Source organism: Jaculus jaculus, chromosome 9, assembly GCF_020740685.1.
Source record: "Jaculus jaculus isolate mJacJac1 chromosome 9, mJacJac1.mat.Y.cur, whole genome shotgun sequence".
In the NCBI taxonomy this organism is placed as follows: Eukaryota; Metazoa; Chordata; class Mammalia; order Rodentia; family Dipodidae; genus Jaculus; species Jaculus jaculus.
This window is the reverse complement of record NC_059110.1, coordinates 31564365-31578220: the sequence shown is the minus strand read 5'-3', so window position 1 is coordinate 31578220 and position 13856 is coordinate 31564365. Positions and strand designations below refer to the sequence as shown.

The 13856-nt window shown below is 41.6% G+C and overlaps 1 protein-coding gene across 2 annotated transcripts in view; it reads left to right on the top strand.

Moving 5' to 3' along the window:
• Window positions 1-13856, top strand: part of Tbpl1 (TATA-box binding protein like 1) — a 40052-nt gene that overhangs the window by 18943 nt on the left and 7253 nt on the right. For both annotated transcript variants that reach the window (XM_004651189.3, XM_045157987.1), the window contains exon 2: window positions 12431-12609. In XM_004651189.3, the coding sequence (XP_004651246.1) occupies window positions 12475-12609 (135 nt within the window). In that variant the 5' untranslated portion in view covers window positions 12431-12474. The remainder of the gene's footprint in view (window positions 1-12430; window positions 12610-13856) is intronic.

The window sequence follows — 13856 nt, the reverse complement described above, 5'->3', positions numbered from 1 at the left end:
TAAAACAATGGAAAGGATGCCTGAGGAAGGACTATCATAGAAATGCAAACTCTTTTGGAAAGAGTTGACTAGAGAAGGAACTTGCCTTTCAAGGCTATGATTTATTTTGTCCTTGAATTAAGAATATGGCTGTGTCCTGCATACCTGGTATAGGTTTCAGAAATATGAAAAATGCAAGGAGTGGTCATGAATCGCACATGGTTCCAGGAGCCTCTACCGAGATGTGGCATGAGGCATGACCTGATGCCCTGATAGGCTGAAAGAGCCTTTGGAAGATGGACTGTGGTTTGCATGAAGACCTGAAGACGTTTTGGAAATACCAGGTCTATGCAAGGGCTACCATAGAGCACACTGTTGGCCTGAGATGGAAGTGTTCCCTGGCTACTCTGCCCAGCTGGAGGGGCGGAATTGAATAGGAGACCGTCAGTCTCTGGTTATATTGAACTTGAACTGCAGAAGTTTGATTGTTGTTTGATGGTGATTGAGTTTGCATTGTTTTAGTGTCTCTGCTATGCCTTACACCAGTTGAAAATGTTCACTCTGTGCCCTTATGTGTTGGAAGTATTTAACTTGATTTTTTTTTTTTTTTGGTTATTCGAGGTAGGGTCTCACTCTGGCTCAGGCTGACCTGAAATTCACTATGTAGTCTCAGGGTGGCCTCGAACTCTCGGAGATCCTCCTACCTCTGCCTCCTGAGTGCTGGGATTAAAGGCGTGCGCCACCATGCCTGGCTTAACTTGTTTGATTTTATAGGACTTACTATCTTAAATTGGTCAAGACTGTGGGAACCTTTGAAATTGAATTGAGTACAATTTACATTGTGCGAAGGTTATGAATCTGTTGGGGACCTGGGGTGGAATGTGGTAGTTTGAATAGATAGCCCTCGATATATTCAGTGTTTTATTAGTTCCTACTTTGCATCTGCAGCCACCTGGCTGGAGGGGGTGTCACTGGGCAGATCCTGTGGTGGTAGATTTAGATTTTAATCTAAAGATATGCAAAGTGTGCCTAGCTGGAGTTCCTGAAGTGTGCTGTACTGTGTGGCTTTTGACTTTTAGGCTTGTGCTTCTGTCACACCTCTCCCTCCTTCTCTCCCTCTGCTTGGATCTGTGAAGGCAGGCCAGCTGCTTCTGTCACTGTGGAACTTTCCCTGGATCAGTAAGCTTCAATAATTATCCCTTCCTCCATAACTGTGCCTGGTCTGGAGGTTCATCTTGGTGAACCTAAAGCTGTCTGCTACAGGCAGTTTATTTGAACTATTGGACTTTATATAATAAGGAGTTAGGAGTTTGAATCCCCAGACTTAAGTTGTATTCAACAAAATACAAATGATTCCTGGCTTGCCATGGTTAAGCCTCTGAAGGTATAAAAACTGCCTTAGTTAAAAGCATCCACCAAGCTTGTATTTTCTTTTCTTTCCTTTTTGTTTTTTTTTTCTCAATTTTTATTAGCATTTTCCATGATTATAAAAAATATCCCATGGTAATACCCCCCCCCCAGTTTCTCCTTTGACATTCCATTCTCCATCATATCCCTCCCCATCTCAATCATTGTACTTACATATATACAATACCAACCTATTAAGTACCCTCCTCCCTTCCTTTCTCTTCCCTTTATATCTGCTTTTTAACTTACTGGCCTCTGCTACTGAGTTTTTTCCTTCTCACGCAGAAGCCCAGTCATCTGTAGCTAGGATCCACATATGAGGGAGAACATGTGGCGCTTGGCTTTCTGGGCCTGGGTTACCTCACTTAGTATAATCCTTCCAGATCCATCCATTTTTCTGCAAATTTCATAACTTCATTTTTCTTTACCGCTGAGTAGAACTCCATTGTATAAATGTGCCACATCTTCATTATCCACTCATCAGTTGAGGGACATCTAGGCTGGTTCCATTTCCCAGCTATTATAAATTGAGCAGCAATAAACATGTTTGAGCACGTACTTCTAAGGAAATGAGATGAGTCCTTAGGATATATGCCTAGGAGTGCTATAGCTGGGTCATATGGCAGGTCAATCTTTTCTGTTCTTTTTGGTTTTTGAGGTAGGGTCTCACTCTAGCTCAGGCTGACCTGGAATTCACTATGTAGTCTCAGGTGGTCTCAAACTCATGGTGATCCTCCTACCTCTGCCTCCCGAGTACTGGGATTAAAGGTGTGTGCTACTACGCATGGCTGCCAAGCTTGCATTTTCTAAAAGCATCCTCCAAGCTTGTGTTTTCTTCTTTCCATGGCTGGCAGTGGGTGTGTTAAGAGCCATGTCAGAGATCCTGGGCAGTGGCAGCAAGCCACAATCCCCACTCGGTCTCCCGATCAAGAGGGAAACTACCAGTTCTGGTCTCATTCAAAGTCAGCCTCTTCCCCACTTCCTTTGTGCCTAAGGCTGTTACCATTAGTTAAAGCATAAAATATACTAATATTCATTGTTGCAGTCAGGTTCTTGTTGCTGGTAGAAATCACCCAACCAAGAGCAGCTTGTGGGGAAAAAGAGGTTTGTTTTGGCTTATAGGCTTGAGGGCAAGCTCCACAGTGGCAGGGGAAAAGCATGGCATGAGCAGAGGTGGACATCACCCCTGGCCCACATTAGGAGGACAACAGGAACCAAGAGAGTGTGCCAAACACTGGCCTGGGAAAACTGGCTATAACACCCATAAACCCGCCCTCAACAATACACTGCCTCCAAGAGGCGTTAATTCCAAATCTTCATCAGCTGGGAAGCTAGCATTCAGAACACGTAAGTTTATGGGGGACACCTGAATCAAACCACCACATTCATTGTTGCAGTTTGCTTTAAATTTTTAAAAACTATTACTTATTTGAGAGAAAGAGTCAGATAGAATGGCCAAGCCAGGGCCTGTAGTCACTGAAGATGAACTCCAGACGCATGCGCCACCCTGTGCATCCAGCTTAACGTGGGTACTGGGGAATCAAACCTGGGTCCTCTGGCTTTGCCAGCAAATGCCTTAACTGTTAAACTGTCTCTCCAGCCCCTTTGTGTGTTTTAATAGATGGTTGCTGGCAGTCTTCATAATTGTTATTAATTTCCATAAAAATAATCGCTGTTGCTCTCTGAAAATATTTAAAAATCACAATATTTGATGAAAGCTATTTTCATGGACAACTTGCCTGCCTTCAAGGTGTTTTTTTCTCAATACAACTGCAGTTTAATTTCAGAAGATGTGTTAAAATACATATTTACGTATCAATTTCTAACATACACTTAATGTATTAGTATACACAAAATGATGTTTTCTCTTCAAACTGTATTTATGAAATGTACATATTAATTTAAATACTCAGTATACACTGCACTTAGTCTGAATGTTGCATTTATTAAATAAAATTCTGCAATGTAACAAAATGTTTTCTGCATATGAAATTCAAAACACCATTTTAAGTGAACAGAAAAGTGGGCCATCTTTTTTTTTTTACTATTTATTGTAAGACAAGTTCTCATTCTGTAGCCAGGCTGGCCTGAAACCCACTAGTAGCTTAAATTGGCCTTGAATCCACAATGATCCTCTTGCTACTGCCTCCCCAGTGCTAGGGAAATAGACATTAGCCACCACATCCAGCAGGCCTTAATATTTAGTTCAAGTACCATTAGTTAGTGGGTACATATATGTGTCATGAAAATTAAACTTGCTGCTTGATATAATAAGGGTTTTGTACACCAAATATTTCTGCTTGAATATGTTCATTCAAAGTTTTAGTTCATATTGGTGATGTAATATATAACACTTGAAAAATATATGGTCTTTTTTGTATGTAGGAATGCTATTAAATTTTCCTCCCATAAGCCTGGAAACAAAAATGCAAGCCCTAGGGGCTAAAGAGATGGCTCAATGGCTAAGGTACTTGCCTGCAAAGCCTAAGGACCCAGGTTCAATTTCCCAGTAACCCACCTAAGCCAGATGCACAAGGTGGCACGTGTGTCTTGAGTTCATTTGCAGAGGCTACAGGCTCTGGCGTGCCTGTTCTATCAGGCTCTCTCATAAGCAAATAAAAATGCTATCCCTGAGCCTTGGCTCTTAAGGTATAAACTTTTGCTTAGGTCAAGCACAAAAATGGCCTCATGATGTAGTATCACCCTGCCAAACATGTTAAAGGCTGCGTCTTAATTCCGGTGGCGGTGCTAGTTACTGCCTCGAAGTACGTCTACCTTTCCCTGACGCTGCCCCACAGCAGAAATGCTTGTGAAAGGGAAAGCAGAGCTGTAAACTGACCTGCTTCTAAAATTAAAATGGAGTTCCTGTGTGATTCCTGGAGTTGCCTGTATTTTATGCCCTCATCTTTTATGGTGGGGAATTTAGAATTAGATGCTCAGTGTTTGAATAGATTGTTCAAGATTTCAGACATCAAGAGTCATTTGGACTTGATCACTTCTGTTACTAGTTCCTATAGTGAAGGATACCTGTATTTTAAGTTTTCATTTTTTAAATTTTTTTACATTTGTTTGAGAGAGTCAGAGAGAGATGAGAGACAGAGGGAATGGGCATGGCCTGGGCCTCCAGCCACTGTAAATGAACTCACCTTGTGCATCTGGCTTACACGGGTCGTGCGTGGGGAATCCAACCAAGGTCCTTTGGTTTTGCAGGCAAGTGCCTTAACCACTTAGCCATCCTTCCAGCCCGACACCTGTATTTTAAAGGTAAGAGAATCAAAGGTGTGACAGTCTCCCCTGAATACTTTAGAACTGGCTTTTAAAAATAAGTATGTTTGTCTTGTCTGTGTAGTCTTATTTCAGCTAACAAAATAGTAATTCCCTAGTATCTGTCATTTAGAGCACTGCATATTTCCTTCAAATATCTCTTACATAAGTTTGTTGAGTCAAAGTCCAATCAAGGACCACATTAGACAGATATTTGATTTCTTTCATACAAAAAATGAACCGTACACTTATCTGTGTTAATATTACTTCATTGGTACATCTGACTGGGTTCACCCAGGCATCAACAAACATTTTTGAAGCCACATAGTAGTTTGGGCTGTGGTCATTTAGTCTCGGTCAGAACAGGTCAGCTCTGCCATAGTCACTGTGGAAAATAAGCCCATGGCCGTGTTCCAGTACCACTTAGACAACACCCACTACTGGTCCACTGGCCGTCACGTGTTGACCCCTGCTTAGTCTGTTATGATCTGTGCATTAAATAATCCTATCTAGTAAGGTGTTCAGCTTTCTGTGCACATACAACTTAATGCACTCATGCTATGTGCTGTGTATTGAATACTTTCCTTGGAAGTGCATGTCATTGTATCACAGTAGAGCAGTTGGGTAGTTGAGTCCGTGTCACAAAGCCATGTCAGAGCCCTCTTTGTACAGGTTATGCTGCTCGTCAAGCAGGTGTGGAAGAACATGCTTTTTTTCTAAAAGGCAAAATGTTAAACTGATTTGGGTCTTAAGTACCAGGTGGTAGGTTGGAATCAGGATGCAAAATATCCATTTTCTCATTTGCTCTTTTGAGAGCTTCATAGAGACCATGAGGTTGGTTTGAGCATTTACCAGTATGTCTAATTTCTAGAAAAGGGTTCTGTACACCTGTGTGTAGGTTCATGTGGTGTTTGTAAACTGTAAGCTGCCTGCCTTCCCTCCCTTTGCCTTTGCTATTTCTGTGCTGAGGGCTTCGAGGACTTCCTCTGACTTCTGCGGCTTCGGCTTCGGCTTCGGCTTCGGCTTCGGCTTCGGCTTCGGCTTCGGCTTCGGCTGCGGCTTCGGCTTCGGCTTCAACACTTAAAAGCAGCTCGATATTTTTCTGTAGAGCAGTTTTATTTACTTTTACTTTTTTGGCTTACTGTGTTGGTTCATGGGTTTTAAACAGCTTTACCATTGTTAATATATATATTAGTTATTTATTTGAAGGAGAGAAAGAGATAGATAGAATGGGCACGCCAGGGCCTCTAGCCATTGCAAATGAACTCCAGACACATGTGCCACCTTGTGCATCTGGCTTATGTGGGTACTGGGGAATCAAACCTAGGTCATTCGGTTTCACAGGCAAGCAACTTAACCACTGAGCCATCGCTTCAGCCCTTTAATTCGTTTTTATGGCTGTTTACTTTGGCCTTTTAGTTTAAACCTCTTGCCTGGTATTGAAAATAGGCAGTGTGATTTTGGTGAACTTTGTCTTCAGAGCCAGAAGGTGGCAGTGTTTTCCAGGTGATGGCTTACAAGGTTGCAGCCTTTGGAATGCTGAAGTAAGAAGGTTCTAGGTAGAATTCCACTAGGGTAGAAAGTTGGAGGGCCTAAAGCATAAGTTGTGCCTTCTTGTCTTTCCATAAGCATTGAGTGGGAAGTAACTGTTCCACCTTCCGCAGAGCTCTTTTTTTTTTTTTTTTAAAGGTAGGTTATCACTCTAGCCCAGGCTGACCTGGAATTCACTGCATGAATTCTGGGTGGCCTTGCTCACAGTGATGCTCCTACCTCTGCCTCCCAAGTGCTGGGATTAAAGGCATGTGCCACCATGCTGCAGAGCATTTTTATAGAAAACTAGAAATACATTTCCTCAAAGGGGACAACTGTGGTTTATAGCCTTTGTGTGTGTGTGTGACGTGTGAGAGCAAGCGAGCGAGTGCTTAGGCACACACGTGTGGAGACAGATCAGAGGACAGCCTTGTTCGTCTGCCTTGCTCCTTGTTTGGGGTGGGCGCCCTGTTGTTTGCTGCTTGCGCACCAGTCTGCCTGGCCCACATGATTATCGGGATTGCTTGTCTCCACCTCCCATCTTGCCACAGTGCGCTGGGTATGGACACACGCAACCATGTCTGGCTTTCTTTCTGTGCATCCTGGGGGTGGGAACTCTGGCTTTCACACTTGCATAGCAAGTGGTTATCTCCACTGAGCCAGCTCCCCAACCTTTTATTAGGATGTACTTGACAGTTTAAGCTTATACTAGGCATATGCTTGAGAACCAGGCCAAGCTACACCATACTGTTAATCCTGGTTAAATTGTTAATTCACAATTTGTTGATATTTAAATTAAAAATGGAGGGCTGGAGAGATGGGTCAGGGGTAGAAGGCACTTGCTTGCACAGACTGGCAGCCTGGGTTTGATTCCCAAGTACCCATATAAAGCCAGATGCACAAAGTGGCACGTCCATCTGGAATTCATTTGCAGTGGCAGGAGGCTCTGGCTCGCTCATACTCATTCTCCCCACCTCTCTCTCTCTCAAATAAATAAATGAAAATACTTCAGCAAAAAAAAAAAGGCTTTTTAAAAAATAGTAAACCTAATGTATACTTGATTACAAAATTTCAGATTTTACACAAAAAAGGAAAGAAAATTTAAAGTCACTATGATGTGCCAATTTTCTGAGTAGTGTAATAGTATTTTAGCAGAAATAAACATTTAGGAACATAAACTAGAAGGAACTCATCCCAGACTTACATAGTTTTTTGACCCCAGCAGTATGGACCTCTTTCTGAGCCCCATATGTTTTATGCTGTTTTTAAGTATATTTCACATTGTGTTAGATGACACTGTGCTATGCTGCTTTTTCACCAGTCCTTTTTACATGGGCATAGGCTGTCTCTATTATTAACAGCTCCTATTCATAGTGTCAGATGCGTTCACACCAGTTGACTGCAGCTCCACATGTGCATGCGCATGTGCCCATGCCAGAGTCATTGGTAAAATGCTTCTCATGCCAAATTAAAACAGAGTTCATACTGCAACCAGCACTGGGTGTCATTTGCCATGGTAAGTAAGTAATACCTCACGATTAGTTCAAGGCCACCCTGAGGCTACATAGTAAATTCCAGGTCAACTTGGGCCAGAGTGAGGCCCTACCTGCTGGGGGGGTGGGGGGTGGGGACGGGACGGGACAAACAAACACAGGTATGCAAAGTGCTTGAGCTCTGCCTGAGTTCCAGGAGTGTGCCTGCTTGCGCTGGTGGACCTGTAAAAGGGCCAGCTTCGTCTGCCTTCATGGGACTTCCCCTGGATGTGTGAGTGTCAAATTTCCTTCCTCCCATGTCTGGTCTGGAGGTTCACCCCAGCAACATGAAGCTGATTCTGACAACTTGACACTCAAAGTACACGGGCAGTACAAGAAGAGAGAGTGATTATTGCTACTGCTAATCATTCTGTGCATGAACAGATGTTTCTGTGACAAATGAAGTCCTAACAAACCACATATCTCAATATGGTATCCTATCATAACTCAGTTGAGCTTAGTGATGCAATCATGTAATAAGTGTATGAGAAATGTCTAGGAATTATAAAATTGAGAATAGATTTTTTCTGGAGGGGAAGAGACAAGAATGTCATTTTGGACATGTGCCTGCAGGGGCAGCAGTTGTGCTGTGCTGTGCTGTTTATTTTTGAAGAGGGATGGGGGGTTCATGGGAGTGTTCACTGTAGCATTCTTTTCCCTTTTGGGTATCTGCAATGTTGCATGAAGGGTTGCTGGGCTTGACAGGCTGAGCAAGCTTGGGTTGAGAGAAAGTGTGTGTAGGTGTAGGTAGGTATGTAGTTGCATAACTACATTTACTTTTTTTAAAAAATTATTTATTTATTTATTTATTTGAGAGCGACAGACACAGAGAAAGACAGATAGAGGGAGAGAGAGAATGGGCGCGCCAGGGCTTCCAGCCTCTGCAAACGAACTCCAGACGCGTGCGCCCCCTTGTGCATCTGGCTAACGTGGGTCCTGGGGAACCGAGCCTCGAACCGGGGTCCTTAGGCTTCACAGGCAAGCGCTTAACCGCTAAGCCATCTCTCCAGCCCACATTTACTTTTGAAGTAATACAAACTAGTGAAAAACATCAATTATGATAAATTGCTTCTTTTTTTGAGACAAGCCCAACAGACTTCCTTTTTTATGCAAGAGAGACAGTGAAAGAGAATTGGTGCACCAGGGCCTCCGGCCACTGTAGTCAAACTCCAGATGCGTGCATCACTATGTGTCTGGCCTATGTGGGACCTGGGGAGTTGAACATGAGTCCTTAGGCTTTGCAGGCAAGTGCCTTAACCTTAAGCCATCTCTCCAGCCCAAATTGTATATGCATTTTATGGGTATTGTATTAAAGAGCTCATGGGGAAGAAAAGGCTGTTGACTATTTGACATTCTTCATGGAAATAGGCAGCTCTAGTACTAGATAAATTAGTAATGTCTCAGCTTACATGATGCCTAGAGAATTCCAGGTATGTGAGGTGTTCAATTTAGCTGTCAGGTTAAAATGTTGAATTTTGTAGCATATATTTACCAGATAATAATCGATTGCTTGCTCTGCCAGATACAGTATTGGGCCATGGATATTTCCAGACCTTTTAGTCATACTCTTTGACGCCAGGAAGCTTAGAGTTAGGGCTATAGATGACCCACATGTATGGACTGCAGTAAGCAAAACAACCTTGGAATATTTCTTCCCACCAGAGAATCAGTTTCCTCATCATTCCTTAGCTCTCTTGTTTTAATTTAAGGTTGCATATATGTTTTCAGGACAACTGATCTAACTTTGAATTCATAGTATTCATGTAGACTGTACCCACTGATAACATTTTTTGGTCCAGTCATGGTGATCTACATCTCCATCCACAGCTGGTGGTTGAAGCAAGAGGACCACAAGTTTAAAACAAGCCTGAGCTATATAGTGAGACCACATCTCAATACCACCCCTCACATTAAAAAAAAAAATCCCTAAATGTTATTTATACATGAAACTAGAAGAAATATAATAGGTCTTCATATGCTCTGTAGAAATTGAAATTTGCCTGCTGCATTAGATTGCTATTTTAGTTATCCAGTCTAGAAAAAGGGTATGCCATGCTTAACTTATTTCAGAATGTGAGGTCTTTCATATAGGGTACCTATTACTGCCTTTTCCTGTTGTTTCTTTTTCATTACAGCTGCGTTATTCTCTGAGCCTTTTTGTAAGTTGTACAGTTATGATAGGAACATTCAGTAACTTAGGGTTACTGTTCATGTGACCTCAGCTTAGAATTTAAGTTGCTGAAATGTAGAAGCAGTCATCATTTCTGAACTAATTTCACACATAACGATTGGCCTTTTGCCCTTCTTTCATGACTTATTTCTATACTCTGTCAGGGTACCCCTTTGGCAGTTCCATTAAGAATCCAACTTAAAATACTAAATCTGAGTCAATTTGTTTAAACCTACTTGAAGTTTTTTTTTTTTTAAGTCATGAAGGAGTAAGTTTATTGTTTTATTCATACACACCTTTTTATTGACAACTTCCATAATTATAAACAATATCCCATGGTAATTCCCTCCCTTCCCCCACCTTCCCCTTTGGAACTCCACTTTCCATCATATCCCCTCCCCCTCTCAATCAGTCTCTTTTATTTTGATATCATGATCTTTTCCTCCTATTATGATGGTCTTGTGTAGGTAGTGTCAGGCACTGTTATGTTTTTTTTTTTTTTTTTTTTAAATTCGTTCTCAAGAGAGGCATAGCAGACAGGATTAGAGTGGGCTGCATATCACAGAGCTCTAAACACAAGGTCAGTTGGTTTTTCTCTCAGACATGAGCTCTAGAGGTTGGGGAACTGCTTCAGGATTGTAGTTGCTTGCTTGAACTCAGCTCTCATACCTAAATTGCACGGAGCGGAGGTGAAGCAGCGGAGGTGAAGGAGACGGTGGCTTTCCGGTCTTCTCTCTAATCAGAATGCTAGGCAGAATTCACCGTTGTCATGTGGACATCGGGTGTTGCTCCTGTTGCCAGGAGGCCTGACCACATATTTTATTCTATCCCTATACCTGATCAGATCATAATGGAGGCAGAGAGGAATGGATATGCAAGTAAGCAACAATATCACATAGTTACTTCTCAGTTTTTGTAAGAAAATACAAAAAATATGGTGACATGCAGATACCTTAGCGCTAGTCTCTTGTGTAATGGGAAGGAATGATAGTAAGTCTAATCTGGTTTGAACTGACTTCATTGGTATCCACTGTCATTTTCTGCATTACTGTTTCCCAGGTGTATGTGTTCAGTGGCTTCACGTCATTGTTGTCATCATCTTAAGGCCCTGGATGCTTTTACACAAATGGTCTATCACTGAGCTACCCCCCGCCCAGCATTATGGCACGTTGTGTTACAACTGAGAGATGTTAGTACAGTCTCCTGTCACTCCATGCTCCGTCCTGTACAAAGCAATGATCTGCATGATCTGTAGATTCAAGGGAGTCTGAAATGGGTTCACTTGATGCAGAACTGAGCACTGTGTATACTTCTGCAGGCATCAGAAACAAGCCGTGCCCCATCTGGTCACTTTGTCAGACAGAGCAGCTTATTTGTTGGCGTTCTGATACAGTTTTGCTCTGTGGCCCGGGCTGGCCTCAAGCCTGGGGAAACCCTGCCCTGTCTCCTGAGCTTACAGCACGGGGCACATGTCTACCTTAAAGACTGTTCTCTTTGCACTCTTGTCATCTTTACTGTTTCATCAGGTACCTTACGTTTTTGGTTTTTTGGGTTTTTTTTTTGTATTGGGTACAAGAAATCTTAATTACAGTTTTTGTTACTATTTACTGATTTAGATGAGGGAAATAGTTAGCTCAGATTGTCAGTGGTTCTGTTTTTGTTGTTTTTTTGAGATGGGTCTTCAGTAGCCCAGATTGGCCTTGGGCCTTGAATTCTCCATGTAGCCAAGGCTGGTCATACTCCCGATGCTCCTACTTCTGCCTCCTGAGAGCTGAACAGGGGTGAGTGCCACCAAGCCCAGCACTAGTGTTTATGTTTTTAGATGTGAAAATGTATTTAAAATTCTTGAGTTGGGTATAGTCTCATGCTTAGGACTTGCCTAGGTATTTCTGTAAGTATTATTGTTAGAGTCAGAAAAAGATGATGTATTGGAGATAAAGATCTTGATAAAAATGATGCTGTGTAGCTAAATTGTCCCTGACATACACAAGTTTGTAATTTCCATGAGGACAAAACACTGCAGTATTCACTTTTGCCCACTGTTAATTCAGCATATAGAAAGTCTTCCGTAACTGAGTAAGTGAGGAATGAATGTCTGGTAAGTGAGTAGTCTATAAAATGTTATAATTAACATTTTGTTAAGTCAATTACTCTGCCCAAAATAGAGGAAAGTAGGTGAAATGTTTCAGCAAGTTGCAAGAGCAGTGTGCCAATAATGGCTGGACATTGGAACCAAAGCCTGGCCCCTCATGTGTGCGGGGTCTTGTAACCGTGGTGCCCCTGGAGCACACGAGGAGCAGGAGGGGATGTTGGGTCCATTCTTGAATGTAAGGATTCCGAATTTAAGCAATGGAAATGAGGTCTGGATTACTGAAGATAGTATGTTGTATACTTCTAAATGATTTTTAGGGGAGAAAGGGGATGTGATTTGAATCTTGTAATGTTTGAAAAATAAATAGTAAATTAATTTTTTACATTTAATGTTGATTATGAAAAAAATTAGCATAACATTTAAGCTTAACGACTTTTATTTTGTTTCCTTTCTTAGGATGTGATCTTTGTGGTGGGAAACAAAGTTTTTAAACTACCCCAATGGATGCAGACAGTGATGTTGCATTGGACATTTTAATTACAAATGTAGTCTGTGTTTTTAGAACAAGATGCCATTTGAACTTAAGGAAAATTGCCTTGGAGGGAGCAAATGTAATTTATAAGCGTGACGTTGGGGTAAGTATCTGAAGTCTGTGTGTACTTCATAGTGTAATTGCATAGTATGTCAGCAGTGTTCGTTCACCCACAAAGACTGGTGAGCGGGCATGAGCTACGCTTGCTCCGGCGAGGAGCGAGGGGCTGCGCAGCCTCTTCCTCCCGCCATGGAGGCGGAGCAGGCTCAGCTTCAGCAAGGAGCGCATTGGCTGCCCAGACATGCTGCTGTTCTCTCACTTTCCTTGAGCCAAAGAAACGACTTTTATTCTTTCCTGGGAACTTATTCCAATATGATAACATAGGCCCTAATTTAATTTAATGTCTTTTGAGTTAACCAAAATGGATTTTTTGCTTGACATATTGCTAAAAATAATATAGCTCATTATCTTATCTTGGACATTTAAAATTTTAGTTTTGTCAAACATAAAATAAAGGCAATAGTATTAATAACTACTAAAACCTTAGTGTTTTGATGCTAGCATTATAAAATCACAATGGGTATGCATTTGGCTTTTATAAACCAAATATTGGGAACTGGAAAGATGGCTCAGTGGTTAAAGATGCTTGCTTGCAGTGCCTTTGGGCCCAAGTTCTTATTCCCTAGTACCCATGTACAGTCAGATGCACAAAGTGGTGCATGCACCAGAGTTTGTTTACAGTGTCAGGAGGCCCTGGCACGCCCATATTCATTCCATCTCTGTCTGCCTTTCTCTTGGTTTCTTTTCAAGTAAGTAAATAAATATAAAACAAAAATAAAGAAACCAATGGTTGAGATAAATATATCTTTTCACATTTATTATAAAGATTAAGAATGCAGCCAATAAACAGATGGTTTAACATCCTTAGCCATCCAGGAAATGCAAAATAAAACTACATTGAGATTTTATCTTACACAATCAGAATGGCTGACATCAAGAAGACAAATAATAAGAAATGACAGTGAAGATGTAAGGAAAAGGGAACCCTTACACACTGCTGGTAGAAGGAAATAAACCCTGTCGCTATGGAAATTGCCATGTGACCCAGCTATTCCACTTTTGGCTATCAACCGAAATGACTCTTGAGTCAGTATAACATGGAAGGAGTTGCACATTCATGTTCATTGCTGCACTACTTAAGATGGCTCAGTCTCGCAATTAGTCTAGGTATATATCAAGTAAGAAAACATGGAATAGATACTGGGTTTTTACACAGCCAAGAAGAATGAAATTATGTTGTTTGTTGAAAAATGGAAATATTGGAGATTATCATATTAAGAAAAATAAGCC